Consider the following 20,097-nt stretch of genomic DNA (forward strand, 5'->3'; position numbering starts at 1 on the left):
ACAGACATTTGCTCCCTCCGGCAGTGCTGGCTGCACAGTCCCTCCCTCCCCTGGCAGATTAGCTTGAGGTCAAGAGGGTTCAGGTCAAGAAATAATGTGTTCACTTTCAAAGCTCTCTGGGGAAGGCTTTGGAAGATGGCACTTGTTTCCTGGGCTGGAGAGACCAACGTTGAATCATTTTGTTTTGTGTTAACATAATGAGTTTATTCCATTCCTTGGAAACGTGGTTCAGTAATGAAAAGTTCTCAATCCCCCAAAGTTCTCTTTTTATGAAGATAAAGGAGAAGAAAACAAGGTGAGGACGGGAAAAAGAACTTGCATATTGACGGGGGTGTCTTCAGGGATAAGGAGCACCCAGGAATCCAACATTAGAGGCAGGAAAAGCAGGTACACGGGTATGGCACCAGAGTGGTGGGGAATGGACGGTGATGCACAGGAAGTGGTTCTGCACGTCAGGAAGTATGGGTGCAGGTTACCTGGTGTTACATGAGGGTCTCAGCGCCAGCATGTACCAGAGGAAGATCCTGATGCTTGTTGGATGGGCCTTGGTCATTAAGGTCATTTGCTTTGAGGCACATCCTGTCACTCTCTAGGCAGTCATTTTTTGGGGTATTAGCCAGTGGTTCTCAAGGTGTGACTCCTGGACTGGCAGGTTCCATATTACCCGGGAACTTGTTAGAAATGAAAAATTTCAAGCCCTACCCACAGATGTCCTGAATTCAGGCCTCTGTGGCAGGGGTGGGGGGCAGTCAACTCTGGCTGATTCTGACACACCACTGCAATCGATGCTCGAGATGTGGGAGAGCCCTCCAGCCTGTGTCAAATGGGAAGTCCTTAAGTTTACACCGTGTACCTTATCTTCCTACAAGTTGGAAATCAGCTGAGCAGGTTCATATTTGCAATAGGAACAATACGTATTAATTTTTTTTTCAAGTTTTTATTTAAATTGCAGTTACGATAGAGTGTAATATTAGTTTCAGGTGTAGAAGTTAGGGATTCATTAAATATTTTTGTGTTTTGAGGAACTGGCTGCTAGTTCAGCCTCATTATGTAATTTTAAGTTGAACTTTCAGAGCATGTGACTGATGTTTAGTGTTGCTACGAAACCTCAGCACACGAATTCCTGTTATGAGTACGTTTTCTCCAGCAAAATAGCCTGGTACCACCCATCCTCGTGCCTATTTCTTTTCATGCAAGGACTACCAGGGATGTTCCCACCATATTTGGCTCATCCTTGCACCAGCGCTTTCGTTCATTCATTCGTTTATATATTTTTAAAGGACAATCTCCATTTTACTTTTTCCAGAGACAGTTTTTCTTCAGTCCTTAAGGACTTAGCTCCTGACACAGGCTTTGGTGGGGGTCCTGGGGCAGCACCTGAGGGCCTGAATCAGGGTGGGGGAGTTCTGTCCTCGGTGCCTCAGGAGCTCCCGGGTCCCTTGCCATGAATGGCAAGCTCACAATGTAACGTAGTTTCACATGCGCTCGGAACCACGCAGGCGTCAAAGACTCACTTCCAAAATGTCCCTGGTGGCGATGGCCTCTACCGTGTTCCAAGTAATGAACTTTTTTTTTTTTTAAATGTTTATTTTGAGAGAGAGCATACGCAGAGCCAGGGAGGGGCAGAGAGATGCGGGGGTCGGGGGAGAGAATCCCAAGCAGGCTCTGCACTGTCAGGGTGGCGCCCCATGTGGGGCTTGATCTCACAAAGTGTGAGATCATGACCTGAGCTGAAACCAAGAGTCGGGCGCCTAAGGACTGAGCCACCCAGGCGCCCCTGAGTAATTAACTTCTTAATGGCTTTGTCCTGGGCCTGCGACGGGCACAGCTGGAGCAGCGGATATGCTACATGCAGCCGTGGGCCTTTCGGCCATGACTGTTACTCCTTTCCTCGGTCATCTTGGAGACGAGGGCCCGAGAGATGCATCAGAACTTCTAAGAGCATTTGACGGAGACGTGAGAATAACTTATGGCCTTCTGTTGGAAGACTTACCTCAGATTTTAGCTAAACTGGATTTAAAAAAAATTTTTAATGTTTATTTTTGAGAGAACAAGCACGCACAAGCGGGGGAGGGGCAGAAGGAGACACCGAATCTGAAGCAGGCTCCAAGGCTCTGAGCTGTCAGCACAGAGCCCAACGTTGGGCTCAAACCCACGGGAGCTGCGAGATTGTGACCTGAGCCCAAGTCAGACGCTTAAGCGACTGGGCCACCCAGGCGCCCCTGGATTTTTTGACTATCAGCATTTTTCAACTTGCCATGACACCCACTCCCCATGTGTGATCACTTTGTATAATACTGCAAAATGCTACATAAGCTCTGATTCACTGGACCGTCTCATCACCTGCTGAAAGGCTGACTCCTCTGAGCACCATACGTCCTGGGCTTGGTGTGGATGGATGATCGGTCAGGCAGATGTGCACCAGCTGCACAGCCAGGCGTGTGCACCTGCCTCTCCACCTCCGTGACCAGCTTAGCCCCGTCTCTTCTGACTGTGGGGGTGACCGTCCAGAGTTTCCTCAACTATGAACTGGGACAGGGTTGCCACAGCTCCGTGTCATTGAAAGGGTTATGTTGATGAAGGCTTGTAGAAAGCACATTTCTTCCGGGAATTCTCGGTGCCTGCTGCTATCACCGTGATATCTGTGATGGCTGAGTGCGCAGATCACGTTCCTATGCACTATGCTTAGCAATGTCAGAATGAAGGAGCATTAATGGCAATTTTGCAAACCTGGGTATATTTAAGAAACGCTGTATAGTAAGCATTTGGAAAATCTTTTTTTCAAAAGGACTTAAAGAGAAGTTTCTAGACCTAAAACACATCTGTCTCCTATCAACTACAACTTGGTTATCTGCAATGACCCACAACCTGCTTGAGCTTCAGCCCATTTTGTCATCTGTAAAAGGGATAATGTTACTCGCCTCATGGAACACGTATGAAGATTAATGGAACATGGAACATGTACAGATTCATGGAACATGTATGAAGATTAAGTGAAAAAATATGGCACAAGATATGCACTGGGTTCATACTGGAGGTGCTCCATTCTGAGGTAAGCATCTCTCTGCTCAGCATTAACTGGTCGTTTCTCCAATATTTAGAACACAAGTGAAAAGTATCATTAATTGCAGAGAAAAAGTTTTTATTCTTTGATATATAAAACCAACAAAACTTTAATGTGTAATACAACATAGTTTTTTTGTTTGTTTAAGAAGAAAATGGCAGAAGTAAAGATCTGGGTACAAAAATACACTCAAGCAGCTGTTCCAAGAAATTCAGAACTCCTAATATTATAAACAACAGCATACAAATCTCGGAGTGGTAGGTTTTTTTTCTTCTTTCCCTAAAAAATTATTCACATTTGCTTAATTTAAAACACGTTAAGAAATATAACTTTCCTTCTTGGTGACCAGTTACTCAACAAGATATTAAAAAACCAGCAATAACTCAGCAAAAGAACATTTCATTTGTGATAGTAACTAGCATTAGACTTTTGGTTCTATAATACTTATCGTAGTAAAAAAAAACCCACTTCTGACTGCTTGGATGCCAGAAAAGATGCTCATACAGCTCACTGGAGCCCATAAATTTGGATGTATTTGGACTCTCACCCTCTACCTCAACGGGAGAGCATCTCTGGTCTTCCCTGTGCTTAGGAACACAACCTACAGTGATCCTGGCACACAAATAACAAAATCAAACATAGCTGCAGGAAACCACAACTTCTCAATAAAAGCCATTTCTGCCTAATAAATAGTTTCCAAAGGAAAAATTATTTGCTTTTACACTTAATGAAGAAAAATGAAGATGTTGAGACACTGTTTTCAATCTGTTAGCAGCCTGACATCCATGAAGTCAGGACAGTTCTGTGGCTGACCAGCAGGGGGTGCTGGACCACAGGAGAAGCAGCCGTATACTCTCCCAAGAAAGGCGTCCTAAAAAAATATTTTTACTTGTATTTATATGAAAGCTTTATTTGGTCAAAGTTTAGTTCTCAGAGTATGAGTGTAACATTTTCTCCTCCACATTGGATTCAAACAAAATACACTTCATATAATATTGGATCAAACATGAATAAACCTATAAAATTACTAGATATATAAATATTGCTGGAAGATCAAAGGGAAGTGATAATGAATTTAATCTGTGTTAAAAATCAGTAAGTTCCACGTGACTTGTGAATTTAAAACAAAGATAACAGAAACTACACATCCAAATGGCTGTGAGCTTTCAGAGGCCTGCCAGGGGTGTGTGGTGGGCTTATCCATCATTTCCACTGAAAATATTTCAAAAATTGCCCTCAGACTCAAACCCCAGGAAAAGACTAGTTTTTATCTCAGAGTTAATGATGGCTTTTGGTCACGAGAGTATTGCTGAGACTTACCTTCCAGTACCTTCCAACCCCGCAGGGCTAAGTTTGCCCCGCCCAGAGGCTGAGCCCCCGCAGGTACCGTGATCCACGTGAGCTTTTCCCCTGGGATGTGTGGGGGTCCGGCACCCGCTTGGCTGTCTGAAATTCATTGTCACTGGTCATACCTGTTACAGGCTTGGGCGCATTGACTCTTCAAAGCCAGGCTCTGGCTGCCACCTTCCTCCCTCATTCCTGCCGGCGAGCGGAGCCTGCAGGGCAGCCGGGGCGCGCGCTCACAACAGTGCTGACGTCACAGGTTGTTTTTGCACGGGTCACATTAAAGACACGAATCTATGTTTCAAAAGGAATTTTAAAGCTTCATTTATAAAAGTATTTTCAAAACGAAGTATTTTCTGCACCTGGTCAGACCCTCTCTGCCACTTTATTTACGAAAGTGCTGGGACCTGCCCCCGGCTGAGCACTGACTGCACACGTGTGCATTTTCTGTTCCGTGGAGAAGTCTATAAAAATAGTATCTGTATTTTCTATCCGTCAGCTGGAACACACGCGGGGTGTGGGCCAAGAGGGTGGGATAAATAAAAACAACCACAAGGGGCCCGAAGCGCACAGTGCCTGTCCCCACTCGCACCCGGGACCCGCGGTTACCAGCGCCTCCAGGGGGCGCGGCGGCCCTACAGCGTCACGGCCGGGCCGTGCTCCTCCACGGCGCCAGGGGGCAGCGGCAGGGCCAGGCTGTGGCGAGGGTCGGCGCGCAGGGAGCTGAGCAGCCTGTGCGCCGGGCCCGCGCCGTTGACCCGCGCCTGGCTGCCCGGGGGCGGCGGCCTGGGCGCGGGCCGCGGCTCCAGCACGCCCTCGAGCACCACGTCGGGCTCGTCGTCGCTGTCCGCGTCGTCGGGCTGCAGGTGCAGCAGCGCGGGCGCGGCGGGCAGGCTGTGGCGGCTGGCCGCGCTGTCCGAGGAGCGGCCCGAGCTGCCCGACGCGCGGCTGCCGCGCACCACGTTGTTCCTCTGGTTGGCCGGCTTGACCGTGACGATGAGGTTGTGGCTGTTGGCGATCATCATGTCCGTGACCTGGTCCAGCGTCTTCCCGGCCACCTCGATGCCGTTCACCTCCAGGACCTCGTCGTCCACGGCCAGCAGCCCGGTGCTCTCGGCCAGGCCGCCGGGCACCATGCGCGAGATGAAGATGCCCGGCACCTTCTCCAGGCCCTGCGGGGCCACGCGCACGCTCGTGCCGTCGCGGATGTAGAAGCCCAGCGGCTTCTGGCAGCCGTGCCTGTACAGCCTCACGCGGCGGTGCGTCTCGGGCAGGATGTCCACGTCGATGATGGAGGACACGGGGCGGAAGTCGTGCGGCAGGCCGATGTGCAGGTGTGCGCGCCGGCGGGGGCCGTCCTCGCGCAGCGCCAGCGCCTTCCTCCGGCGGGATAGAGAGCCACCGGCCCCGAAGCTGCAGTGCTCGGCCTCCTCTGAAACAGCAGAGGGGGTGGCGGTCAGGATGGGGGGAGGTACTGGTCAGGATGGGGGCGGCACCGGGAGGGGGAGGCACTGGAGAGGGTGGCTGGTCAGGACAGGGGGCACTGGGAGGGGGAGGCGGTCAGGACGGGGGTGGGGAGAGAGGGGGCACCGGGAGGGGGAGGCGGTCAGGAGGGGGGCGGGGCATGGGAGGGGGAGGCACCGGACAGCACGGTGACGCCTGAGGGCTGGGGCTGCCCGTGGGGTCCGGCTCTCTGCCGCTTACCTGTGGGCTGCTCCTCGGATGTGCCCTGGGACCCCACAGAACTCTAAGGCAGTGGGCACCACCATCACATCACATCTTTCAGCTAATTGCCTACAAGTCTCGCCCATATGTATAGGACTTCACTTTTCTGGAAAGTCTCAACCTCTAGGATGATACGCGGGAGTAACTTGCAGAGCCCACAGCCATCTGGCATCAGTTGGGCTGGCCATACCGTTAAGTCCAATCGCGTCCCTACAGTTAGCTCTCTGGAACTCTCCAAAACCACCCCCACACAACCAACATGACTGCAAGGTGAAGAGGCAGGAATGAGACTACAATAAAGAGAATTAACAATGGATGGAAGGCTTAAAAGTGCCTGATTACATTATGGGAAGAGGGCAGAGCAGGGGCCCCGGGCATCTCTCCCCCCCCAGGTGACAACAGCAGGGGCGGAACCTGTGTGACGGGACTGCTTTGGAACTCTGGACTCTGCCCGAGGCCTGCCACGTGTCCGGGAGAAGTAGTCGATTTTGGTCCATTCCAGCTCGTAGCACAGCAGCACCTACCCGTCCCGCGCCCCAGCCGTGTGGCAGGCAGCCGGGCACGTGTTTCTGGAGCAGCCCGCACAAGCCAGGTGGACGAAAAGGACCCTGTCCCCCAAACGGCAGGAGGCCACGCCCTGACCACACAGGTGCGGACTCAGAGGCTGGCGGCCATTGCTGTCACCCCTCCAGCTCCAGCTCGAGTGACTTCAAGGGGATAAGTGCCCTCTTATCCCCCTTTTGTTTTCCCCTTTTCCCCTTTGGGGAGCCACACGTTACAGACTAGGACACTGAAAAACAGCTGCCTATTGGGGGGAAGTTAGGAAGTGACAGCACATGTCCAAGGAAAGGCTCAGAAAAGACCGGGGAAGACATTAAATGGACACCTCAGGCTGACCCCCGGCACAGAGCCTGTAACCACGAAAAGAACGACGACAACAAAACAGCAAACCCTGGGGAAGGGGGAGAATCTGATTTCCAGAGTAACCGCATCATGAGATTCGAATGTCCAGCGCTCAGCAAATCACAAGGCACACAAAGAAACAGGGGACTTCGGCCCATCGAAAGGAAGAAGATAATTCAACAGAATCTGTCCCTAAAAAGGACCCGGTGTCAGATCTACTAGAGAGACTTTAGCACAATTGCCTTGAGACCATGGGGAAGATGGTGGAATAGGAGGATTCTGAGCTCACCTCCTCCCACAGACACACTGAATACACCCAGGCACCCCCTCCATATAATGCAACTCAATCTGAGAACAGCCTGAAGCTAGTACAGTGGCTCTTCCACAGCCAAGGACAGAAAGAAAAAGCCACACCAAGAAGGACAGGAGGGGCAAAGACTGAGTCAGGAAACAAACCCCTGGCATGTGAGGAGGGAATCACAGATGCAGAGAGGATACCACACTCCCTGAGGAGTAAGGGGATCAAGCCCAATGGGCATCCGTGGTCCTGGGAACCTGCACCAGGACGATGAGTCCCCATAATATCTAGCCTTAAAAATCAGCAAGGCTTAACCCTGGAAGCTTTGAAAAGCAGTAAAGCCTAATTCCAGGAGAGCAACAAAGAAATCAAAGAGGAAATAAAAAAAATTTCCTGGAGACAAATGAAAATGGAAACACAATAGTTTTTTTAGGATGCAGCAAAAACAGTTCTAAGAGGGAAGTTTATAGCAATATAGGCCTGCCTCGAGAAACAAAAAAAAGTCCCAAACAATCTGACCTTACACCTGAAAAAGACTATAATAAGAATAAAGCCCAAAGTTAGCACAAGGAAGGAAATAAAAAAGACCAGGGCAAAAATAAATAGAGACCAAAAGACAATATAAACGACCAATGAAACGAAGAGCTGTTCTTTGATAAGGTAAGCAAAACTGATAAACCTTTAGCCAGACTCATCAAGAAAAAAAGAACTCAAGTAAATAAAATTATCAATGAGAGAATTTAAAACTGACATCACAGAAATCCAAAGGATTATAAGAAATTACCATGAAAAACTATACACCAACAAATTGGACAACCTAGAAGCAATAGATAAATTCCTAGAAACATACAATCTTCCAAGACTGAATCAGGAAGAAATAGAAAATCTGAACAGATTACTAGTAACAAAATTGAATTGGTAATCAGAAAACTCTGGCACAGGTGAATTCTACCAAATATTTTATATTTAATTTAATATTTTATCTTATTGTTTTATGTTAGAGAGAAAGACAGTATGAGCAAGGAAGAGGGGAGAAGGAAAATCCCAGGCTCCAAGCTGAGCATGGAGCCTAATGTGGGGCTCGATCCCGTGACCCTGGGACCATGTCGTGAGACAAGATCCAGAGGTGGAAGCTCAACCGATTGAGCCACCTGGGCACCCCTCCACTAAACATTTAAAGAAGAGTTCATGCCTGTGCTTCTCAAGCTATTTCAAAAAATGGAAGAGGAAGGAAAATTTTAGAATTCATTCTTCAAGGCCAGCATTACCATGACATGCAACTCAAAACCAAGGACACTCCAAAAAAAGAAAATGAGGCCATGTCTCTGATGAACATAGATGTGAAAATCCTCAACAACATATTAGCAAACCAAATTCAATGCTACATTAGAAGGATCAGGTGGGATATATTTCAGGGATGCATGGAAGTTTCAATATCTGCAAATCAATCAGTGTGATGACCACATTAACAAAATGTGATCATCTTAATGAAGAAAAAGCATTTGACAAAATTCAACATCTGCTTATGATAAAAACTCTCAACAAAGTGGGTGTAGAGGAAACATACCTCAACATAATAAAGGCCATGTATGATAACCTATAGCTTACGTCATAGTCAATAGTGAAACGCTGGCATCTTTTCCCCTGAGATCAGAAACAAGTCAATGATGTTTACTCACCAGTTTTATTCAAAATGGTATTAGAAGTTGCAGGTGGAACAGTCAGACAAGAGAAAGAAACAAGGGACATCCAAATTGGGAAGGAAGAAGTAAAACTGTCACTACTTGCAGATGATAAGATTACATACAGAAAACCCTAACGACTCCACCAAAAAACTATTAGAATAAACGGATTCAGTAAAGTTGTAGGATACAAAATCAATATACAGAAATCTATTGTGTATAATAACTAATAACACACTAGCAGAAAGGAAAATTAAGAAAACAATCCCATTTATAATTGCAACAAAAATAATAAAACACCCAGGAATAAACCTAACCAAGGAAGTGAAAGATCTATGAACTGAAAACTCTAAGACCCTTACAAAAGAAATTGAAGAAGACACAAGTAAATGGAAAGATATTCCATGCTCACTGACCGGAAGAACTAATATTGTTAAAATGTCCATATTACCTAAAGCCATCTACAGATTCACTGAAATCCCTATCAAAATGCCAATGGCATTTTTCACAGAAATAGAACAAACAACCCTAAAATTTGTATGGAACCACAAAAGACCCCAAACAGCCAAAGCAATCTTGAGAAACAACAAAGCTGGAGGTATCATGCTCCCTGATTTCAAACTAGATTACAAAGCTGTAGTAAACAAAACTGTATGGTATTGGCATAAGAACAGACAATAGACCAGGGCACCTGGGTGGCTCAGTCAGTCCAGCGTCCAACTCTTGATTTCAGCTCGGGTCCTGATCTCATGGTTCGTGAGATTGAGCCCCACATCGGGTTCTTCTCTGACAGAGCAGAGCCTGCTTGGGATTTTCTTTCTCTTTCTCTCTCTCTCCTCTGTCCCTCCTCTGCTCACACTTTCTCTCTCAAATAAGTAAACATTAAAAAAATTAAAAAGTGGGGTGCCTGGGTGGCTCAGTTGGATAGGCATCTGACTTCGGCTCAGGTCATGATCTCATGGTTCGTGGGTTTGAGCCCCACCTCGGGCTCTGTGCTGACAGCGCAGAGCCTGGATCCTGCTTCGGATTCTGTGTCTCCCTCTCTCTCTCTCTCTGCCCCCCTCTCTCAAAAATAAATAAACATTAAAAAATTAAAAAAAATTAAAAAGAATAGATGACAGACCAATAGAACAGCATAGACAGCCTAGAAATAAACTCACACATATACGGTCAATTAACTTATGACAAAAGAGACAAGAATATACACTGGGGGAAGGACACTCTTGAATAAATAGGCCATGAAAACTGGACAACCATATGGAAAAGAAGGAAACTAGACTATTATCTTATACCATATACAAAAATTAGCAAAAATAGTAATTTGAAAAGATATAGGCACTCATATGTTTATTGCAGCATTGATTACAATAGCCAAGATACGGAAGCAACCCAAGTGTCCACTGTTGGATAAAGAAGATGTGGTACATACATGTACAATATATGTACATATATATGTACATATATGTACATTATGCAACCATAAAGAGTGAAGTCTTGCCATTTGTAACAATGTGGATGGACCTTGACTGCATTATGCTAAGTGAAATTGTGTCAGAGAGACACAAATATTGGATGATTTCACTTGCATGCAGAATCTAAAAAAACAAAATAAATAAAAATAACAACAGCAAAACCAGAAACAGACTCCTAAATACAGAGAAAAAACTGGTGGCTGCCAGAGGGAGGAGGGTTAGGGGACAGAATGAAACAGGTGAAGGGGATAAGAGGTACAAACCTCCAGTTATAAAATAAACAAGTCAGTGATGAAAAGTACAGCATAGGGAATATAGTCAATAACACTGATAACTTTTTTGGTAACAGATGGTAATTACACTTACTGTAGTGACCATTTAATAATGTATATAATTGTTGAACCACTACCATACACCTGAAAATATTACAATGCAACTTACTAAAATTAGAAAAAAAAAAACAACCAGCCTTAAAAATGCTCAAGAAACTAAAGGAAGATTTGGAGGAAGTAAGAAGATGATATATCAACAAAATGGAAATACTGATAGAGAGGCAGAAAACCTAAAATGTTACCAAATAGAAATTCTGCAGCTGAAGAGTATAATAATCAAAATGAAAAAAATCATTGTCAGATATGAATAGGCAGAAGGAATCAGTGAACTTGAATATAAGACAATGAAAGTTAGCGTGTCTAAGCAACAGAAAGAAAAAATGCTTGAAGAATAGTGAATAGAGCCTAAAGAAACTTTGGGACACCATTTAGGGAACCAACACATGCATCATGGGAGTCTTGGAAGAAGAGAACGTGGCCCAGGGAACAGCTGAAGAAATAATGCCTGAAAACTTCCACATTTGATGAAATGCATGAATATAAACATCTAATAAACTCAATGAACTCTAAGATGAACTCAAACAGACCCACACGTAGACACATTATAATCCACTTTATAAAGACAGACTCTTGAAAGCAGCAAGAAATGAGTCACCAGGGACCCGTATCAGATTATCAGTCTATCATTAACATTTCTCATCAGGAACTGGAGGCCAGGAGGCAGGGGGCTGATACATTCAAAGTACTAGTAGAAAATAACAGTCAATCAAGAATCCTATATCCAGCAAACTGCCTTTGCAAAGCGAGGGAGAAATTCACACTCCCAGATATATGAAAGCTGAGAAAGTTTGTATCACTAGACCTGCCTGGCAAGACATGTTCAAGGGAGTCTTTCAGGTGAAGTGAAGGACAACTAGACAGTAACTTGAAGCTGTGTGAGAAATAAAGATCTGAATGAAGGTAAATACAAGGACTATTATAAAAGCTAGCATTATTATAACAATATATAACTTGTTGTATAATACACTATTATCACAATAGTCAGTAGGTGCTCTTTTTGTTTCTACATGATTTAAGAAACTAATATATTTAAAGGATAAGAATTATTTGTCTAAAAGCTGGTATTATTGTAACTTTGGTTTGTAACGTCAAATTTTGTCGTCTACACAACATAGACGACTTACGTGTTTACAAGGATTATCAGTTTGTGTTTGTGGGCACACATGTATAATGTAATTTTGTGACACCAACAACAGAGCATTGTGTTTGGAGCTGCCGTGCTGTTACCGAATGTCTGCTTCTATCAATTAATTACATTAGATCCTTCGGAAGTTAGCTGTAACCACCGAGAAAGTTACTATAGAATTGACACAAAGGACATTAAGAAGGGATTTAAACATTTCACTACAAAAAAATTAACACAAAAGAAGAGAGGAATGCAAGCCATGAGGGACAAAAAAAGCTAAGGGGCATATAGAAAACCAAGAGCACAGGGACAGAAGTAAGTCCCTTCTTATCAGTAGTTCCTTTATATGCAAATGAATTAGGCCCTCAAATGAAAACGCAGGCTGGCAGAATGAATAAAAACACATGATCCAACAATATGCTGTCTTGACAAGAGACTCTCTTGTGACCCAGTGACACAAACAGGAAAGTGAAAGGAAAGAGTTTCCATGAAAAAGCAGGAGTGGTTCTACTAATATCAGACAAAACAGACTTTAAATAAAAAAGGTTACACAAGGGGCACCTGGGTGGCTCAGTCGGTTAAGCGGCAGACTTCAGCTCAGGTCATGATCTCGCGGTCTGTGAGTTCGAGCCCCGCGTTGGGCTCTGTGCTGACCGCTCAGAGCCTGGAGCCTGTTTCAGATTCTGTGTCTCCCTCTCTCTCTGACCCTCCCCCGTTCATGCTCTGTCTCTCTCTGTCTCAAAAATAAATAAACGTTAAAAAAAAAAAAAGTTACACAAGACAAAGGATATTACATATTAATAAAGGGATCAATAGAGCAAGAAGATAAAACAATTACAAACATTTACACACCTAGTAACAGACCATCAAAAGATAGGCAGCAAAGCCTGACACAACTGAAGGTGGAAACAGTTCTAAGATAACAGCTGGTGACTCCAATACCCCTCTCATAATAAGGGACACAAAAACCAGACAAGATAAGTGGGCAAACAGAGGACATAACACAATAAGCCAACTAGACCTGAGAGATACATACAGAACATTCCACCCAACAAGAAGACGATACTTGATTTCCTCAAGTGCACCTGGGACATTTTCCAAAATAGACCAAATGTTAAGCCACAAATTAAGTTTCAATAGATTTTAAAAGATAGATATCATACAAAGTATCTTTCCTGACCACAGCATGAGGAGGCAGAAATCAGTAACATAAAGAAAACTAGAAAATTCACTACAATGTAAAAACTAAACAACACTTTGTAACAACCAATGGCTCAAAGAACAAATCACAGGGAAATGAGAAAATACTTAGGGATGAATGAAAACAAAAACACAACCAAAACTCAAGGGATGTAGCAAAAGCAATCCTGAGAAGGAAATTTATACCTATAAATGCTTATGTTAATATCAGGAAAGATCTCAAATCAACAACCTAACTTTACAACTTAAAGCACTAGAAAAATAAGAACAAATTACGCTCAAAGCAGAAGGAAGGAAATAATAATGATTAGAGATATATGCAGTACAGGATATAAAAACAATAGAGAAAATCAATGACAGAAAAGGTTAGTTCTTCAAAAAGACCAATAATATTGACAAAACGTTAAATGGACTAAGAAAAAGAGAAGACTTGGGGCGCCTGGGTGGCTCAGTCAGTTAAGCCTCCAACTTTGGCTCAGATCATGACCTTGCCAAAGGTTTGAGCCCTGCATAAGGGCTCTGTGCTGACAGCTTGGAGCCTGGAGGCTGCTTTAGGTTCTGTGTCTCCCTCTCTCTCTGCCCCTCTCCCACTTGCACACGCACGCGCGCACGCTCTCTCTCTCTCTCAAAAATAAATAAACTTAAAAAAAAGACTAATTACTAAAATCAGAAATTAAAGTGGGGACACCGCTACCATTTCTACAGAAATGAAATAGATTTTAAGAAAGTACTAGGAGCAATTGCATGCCAACAAGCTGGGTCACCTAGATGGATAAACTTCTAGAATCATAAAACCTACCAAGGCTGAATCATGAAGAAATACAAAATCGGAATCGATCTATAAATAGTAAGGAGATTGAATCAGTGATCAATGGTCTCTCAACAAAGAACAGTCCTGGACCTGATGGCTTTACTGATGAATTCTGCCAAACATTAAAGAGGAAATAATACCAATGTTTCTCCAACTTTTCCAAAAATTTGAAGAAGAGAGAATAGTTCCAAACTAATTCTAAGGCTAGCATTACCCTGATACCAAAGCCAGACAAAGACAGCACAATGGAAAAAAGCCCACAGACCAATATTCCTTATGCTCACTGATGCAAAAATACTCAACAAAATACTTGCAAACAAAGTTTAGCAGTATATCAAGAGGATTATACACGATGACAAGTGGGATTCTCCCCTGGAACGCAAGGGTGAGTCAACATACAAAAATCAGTGTGACGTACCGTATCAACAAAACGAAGGGAAAAACACATGATCATCTTGATGCAGAAAAAGCATTTGACAAAATACAACACCCTTTCGTTATAAAAACACTCAACAAAATAGGACTAAAAGCAAACCGCCTCCACATAAGAAAATCTACATATGAAAAAATCATAGCAAACATAATACTCAATGGTGGAAAAAAAAAGCTCGTCCTCTAAGAGCAGGAAGAAGGCATAGACTGCTGCTTCCACGACTTCTGTTCAACACAGTACTGGAAGTCCTAGCCAGAGCAGTTAGGCAAGAAAAAGAAATAAAACACATTCAAATTGGAAAGGAAGAAGTAAAACCATCTCTCTTTGCAGATGATCTGATCTTAAATGTGGAAAGTGCTAAAGACTCCATGAAAAAGCTGTTAGCTCCAATAAGCTAATTCTGCAAAGTAGCAGGATACAAATCAACACACAAAAAAGCATCTTCCATAAACGAGCAGTGAATGATCTGAAAAGGAGATTACAAACACAATCCCATTTGACAGCCTCAAAAAGAATAAAATACTTAGGAATTAGCTTAGCCAAGGAGGTGAAGCCTCGTACAATGAAAACTACAGAACACTGCTGAAAGAAATTAAGACATAAATAAACAGGCGAGGGGGCACCTGGGTGGCTCAGTCGGTTGGGCGTCTGACTCTTGATTTCAGCTCAGGTCATTATCTCAGGGTCACGGGATCAAGTCCCATGTCAGGCTCTCTGCTGAGCATGGAGCCTGCTTAAGATTCTCTCTCTTTCTCTCCCTCTGCCCCTCTCCCCTCCTCCAAAATATTTTTAAAAAGACCTAAATAAATGGAAACACATCCCATGATCATGGACTGGGAGACTTATTGTTAAATATCAATATTACCCTAAGTGCTCTATAGATGCATTGGAATTCTTATTAAAACCGAATGGCTTTTTTTTTTTTTTTCAGAAACAGTAAAACCCATTCTAAAATTCATATTGAATCTCAAGAAATCCCAAACAGCCAAAGTAATCCTGAAAATGAAGAACAAGACTGGAAGAGTTACACTTCCTGATTTTAAAACTAACCACAGAGCTATAGTAATCAGAAAAGTGTAGCACTGGGATAAAGACAGATAGACCAATGGGATAGAATAGAGAGACCATAAGTAAGCCCCTCAGATACGGTCAGTGGAGAAAGAAGTGTCTTCTCAACAAACGGGGCTGGGAAAACTGGATGGCCACACGCAAAAGAACGAAGTTGGACGCCTGCTTAATGCCATACACAAAAATTAACTGAACAAAGGATCAAAGACCTCAACGTAAGACCTCGCACTATAAAATTTAGGAGAAAACACAGGAGAAAAGCTTCATAATACCTGATGATTTATTGGATTTGACACCAAAGGCAGAGGCAACAGAAGAAAAAAGACAAACTGGACTTCATGCAAATTTTAAACACTTTGTGCATCACAAGTGTGAACAACAGTGAAAAAAAGGTAACCCACAGAATGGGAGACAGTGTTTGCAAACTGTGTATCTTATCGGGATTAATATTCAGAATATAGAAAACTCCCAAAACTCAGTAACAAGGTCCCAATTCAGAAATGGGAAGAGTTCACAATATATGCAAATATCAAACAACCTCTGCATACCTCGTATATCATTCTATACACCAGCTGCACACCTGAATGGCTACAATGTGAAATGCTGACTGCCTCACTTTCCAAAATCCAGTTGTGGTAATGGCGGCAACAACAACAAAAGGCAAAGGACTCGGACACATACTCTCCAAAGAAGACACACAAACGTTCACAAAACACAGAAAGACGTTGAACGTCACTAAGAGAGAAATGTTCGTAGCACCCTTATTTAATAGCCCCGAAGCAGAAGCAACCCAAAATGGGGTTTATCCACACAGTGGAATATCATTCAGCATTTAAAAGGAAGGCAGTCCCGACGCCTGTGGGACACGAGCCACACGGAGAACATGATGCTCGGGGGTGTGAGCCAGCCACAAGAAGACAAATCCTGCGTCGTCCCACTCACGTGAAGTCCTCAGCGGACTCACAGTCACACAGAAAGCAGGGTGGTGGCGCCGGAGCAGGGGGAGTCGGTGTTGAATGCGGATTGCGTTTCAGTTTTGCAAGCTGACAGAGCAGACGCACGGTAGTGACGGGGACACTGAGTCCTACACTAAAAAATCGTTAGGACGGCAAATTTTATGAGCATTTTACCACAATAAAAAACGGGAACAAAATCCAAAAAATTATTCTAGGTGGCAGCATCTGCATGTTCCCTTCTTTGCCTTCAAAGGCAGCATTCCAGCCTGGTCACCAGGTGTCAGCTGGGTAGGCTGAGGGTGGGAGCAGCCAGTGACCATCACTCCCTTTCATCGTCTGCGGTATGGATGTTCATGGTTGCACATGGCCAGGGACAGGCGTGCGCTGTATTATACGAAAACACGAAGACAATCCGTGCTGGGAAGGGGAAGCCCTGGGCCTGCTAGTGAGTGAGATGTGCGCTCTGGCTGCCCTGGCTCCAGGGGCACCCTCACGGGAGCGCCCCTCTGTAGTGCAGGGAGTCCCCCACCGGCCAAGGTCATGCCTCTGTGTTCCCACCGCCAACCTGGGGTGGGGGGCGCTCCAGGTGCCAGGAACTTTCCTGGGGACAGGAAGCTGGCCACAAGGACTCCTTGAACTCCTGTTGAGTTCCTAAAAATGTTCTATGTATTTCCTCTTTTGCACTCGTAAATTTAAATTTTTTTTTTTTTTTTTAACATTTGTTCATTTATGAGAGACAGCTGGAGCAGGGTAGGGTCAGAGAGAGAGGGAGAGACACAGGATCGAAGCAGGCTCCAGGCTCCGAGCTGTCAGCACAGAGCCTGACATGGGGCTCGAACTCAAGAGCTGTGAGATCATGACCCCAGCCGAAGTCGGACGCTTAACTGCCTGAGCCCCCCAGGCACCCCTCTCTTGCACTTCTAAATCAGAGACTCCGTTCCTTTCCTAGCTTAATCAGGAATGAGCACCCAGGAATGAAGTGTTTGCCAACCAGCAGTGTAACTGAAGATGCGTTTCGTACTCGGTAGAGAAAGTGAGTCATTCTTCCTTATTTTTGGTTAGTAGATGACAGGACGAGACAAGCAGGGAGTGCGGGAGGCAGCGCCTTAAGTAGGAAAAGGCTGTTCCTTCGGACAGTCCTGCAGGTGTTTGCGGAGGTGGAGGAAGCCTCGGGCACGGCCGTGCACCCTCCACACTCCTTCCTGGTGTCCCAGGGGCCTCAGGTGAAGTCAGGACGCTCGGGCCCGTGACGTGGCCCGGGTGCGAGGGATGCTCTACCCTCCAAACACATTCGTTCATCAACCAGGGAGACCCTGTCAGGAGCTTGACTTAAAGTAACATTTTCAAAAGTTGAAAGCAGAGGAAGGAAACAGGCAGGTGGCCTTTGGGAGCCCTGAAGGAAGCGTCTCCTCTCATCAGAATGACATCGTTTTGTTGTTCTTTCCTCTCTTTTCGATAAACACACACTTGCACGCACACACCCAGCCTCTGCGGCTCCCCAAGGAAAGTGCTTCTGGGACCAGATGAAAGGGGTTTGCGGAGCAGTTGGCCCCACGCGTGTGTCCGTGTTTCCCGCGCCTGATCCCAGGGAGTCGGCTGCATCTCGGACATCTTCACACCTGCCAGAGGCCCCTGCAGCGGTGGCAGTGAGAACACTCACGGGCACCCACGAGACAGTCTGCGTGTCAACACTGGCCCTTCCTCGTTCGCGGGACCGAAGACCGATTGATTAGATGGAGACGAGCGCCAGGAAGCGCGAGTGGGAGCGCTGGGGGGAGACAGGAGGACAGTGGTCCACAGCCGTCGTGGGCGCCGCTGGCAGAGCACCTGGGAGTGCCCATCGCCACTCTCTCCCCATTTCGTAACTCCAAAATGTGCAATTCTTCTCTTAGTTCCAGGAGCCCCTTCCCAGGTGTGAGCCCATCAGTCGATCGATCACACCTCGGCGAGTTCTTGTCATTTCTTAGCCACACGGATATCGCACGCAAGGATCCCAGGATTTCTGAGAAAAGACAACTTTTAAAATTGTGTTTGTGACACCTGAATACGTCCTGCACTCCTCTGCAGACGTGGCCACCGCTTGTCTGTGCTTTTGCGATTTCGTCGAAATGGGTCTTGCGATTCTCACCCGCGGCTGCTTTTGTTCCCTTATCGTGCGGAAGGGCTCCTGCTTCCCGCTGCTGCTGGAGGCTCTGAACCTCACGTGCCAGCAAGTGCTCACTGAAGTCCTTCCAGGGCCAGGAGCCCCTGCCCCGAGGAAACCAGGAACTGGCAGGAGAGAGACACAGACGGGACTTGGGACAAAACTGTCGGGAGACGCCTTGGGCAGAGCACCGGCCGGGCATCCTCCGGCGTAGCAGGGTGGGACGGTGAGTCTGCCGCTGGGAGGGAGCTGTGTCTGCGAAGCTGCCGCTGGGATGCGGCCCAGCGTCGGGGACGGAGTGGGCCCCCCAGACGAAAAGCGGAACCCCAACAAAGGCATCTGCTCCCATGAGCAGCTCCCCCTCAGGGTAGGCCGACTCCAGGTGGAGCCCACACCGGAAACGGCAGTTCCCTGGACCGGGGCCTTGGAGTGTCTCCACGGGTAACAGATCCGAACATTGTCCTGAGGGCATCGTTCCCGACAAACCCCCGGGGCAGGTCCTGGCTGCAGGTGGCCACGGCCCACACCCCTTCCTGAAGGTGGGCCCCGCCCGAGGCTGTTTATTCAGGGAGGGGTGGGACAGGGCTGGGTGCTCCGGAGGCCAAGCCCTCAACTGGGCACTGGCCAGCCTGATGTGGGGGGAGGTGGGAACCAGGCCGGCTCTGGGACACACATGCGTCTCCCTGTGTGAAGGACTTACGCACAAACATGGGGGGTGGGGTGGGGTGGGAAGGTGGGGGCCGAGTGGGAGGACAGACGTGGCCTGAGTCCCTCTCTGTTCACACCACTGGCCCACAGGCCTAGAGCTGCAGCAGACCCCCCCCCCCTTCCCCCCAAGCTGGCTTGTCTTCAAGCCTCAGTTTACCCGACTCTAATGGCACATTCCCTCTCGCAGGCCTGGACGTGGCTCAGCCTCTGTGCCACCAGGGCCGGGCCCATGGGTGAGCAGGCACTCTGGGCGTGTGCACGACTGACCAGACGGAGGCTCCAGGGTAAGCCCAGACACTGGGGGACAGAGGAGGAGGATGAAACGGGGCCACGAAGGCAGACGAGGCCTCCAGACAGCAGCAGAAGCAGGTGTAGAGACTTCTGCTCCTGGAAGACGGGGGTGCGTCTCCCACCCTCCTGCTGAGTCCAACCGAAACCCTGGGCTCGGCACTTGATAGCCGCGTGAGGAGACACTGAGGGACAAGAAGGCAGACGGGGCGGGGCGCGGGGGAGGCTTGCGCCCCAGCTGTTCTGTGCTGTTCCCTTCAGACATCCCAACCGTCCCAGATGAGAACCAACATGAGCCAGAAAGGGGCAGCTTGAAAGAGAAGCTTTTAGACCCTGACCACCCCATCCAAACGCAGCCACCATCAACAGCAAAGGCTGAGTGAGGAGCCCCGGTGAGCAGAGGCCACGAGGGGCCTGGATATCTGCCCTGTGCCCGAGTGCTAAGGTGGACAGTCCCCTGGGGTCAGTGGAGCCCACGCCCTCC

General features: G+C 46.6%; 1 protein-coding gene and 1 long non-coding RNA gene across 2 annotated transcripts in view; one reads left to right on the forward strand and one right to left on the reverse strand.

The window, feature by feature from the left end:
- LOC123587958 overlaps positions 1-20,097 on the forward strand; it is a 43,700-nt gene that overhangs the window by 15,160 nt on the left and 8,443 nt on the right. The gene's annotated exons all lie outside the window — the stretch shown is intronic.
- The window catches only part of PARD6G (par-6 family cell polarity regulator gamma), a 92,301-nt gene continuing 75,406 nt past the window's right edge, over positions 3,203-20,097 (reverse strand). The window contains exon 3 of the mRNA XM_045458087.1: positions 3,203-5,840. Coding sequence (XP_045314043.1) covers positions 5,044-5,840 — 797 coding nt within the window. The 3' untranslated portion in view covers positions 3,203-5,043. The remainder of the gene's footprint in view (positions 5,841-20,097) is intronic.

Source organism: Leopardus geoffroyi, chromosome D3, assembly GCF_018350155.1.
Source record: "Leopardus geoffroyi isolate Oge1 chromosome D3, O.geoffroyi_Oge1_pat1.0, whole genome shotgun sequence".
NCBI classification, from domain to species: Eukaryota; Metazoa; Chordata; class Mammalia; order Carnivora; family Felidae; genus Leopardus; species Leopardus geoffroyi.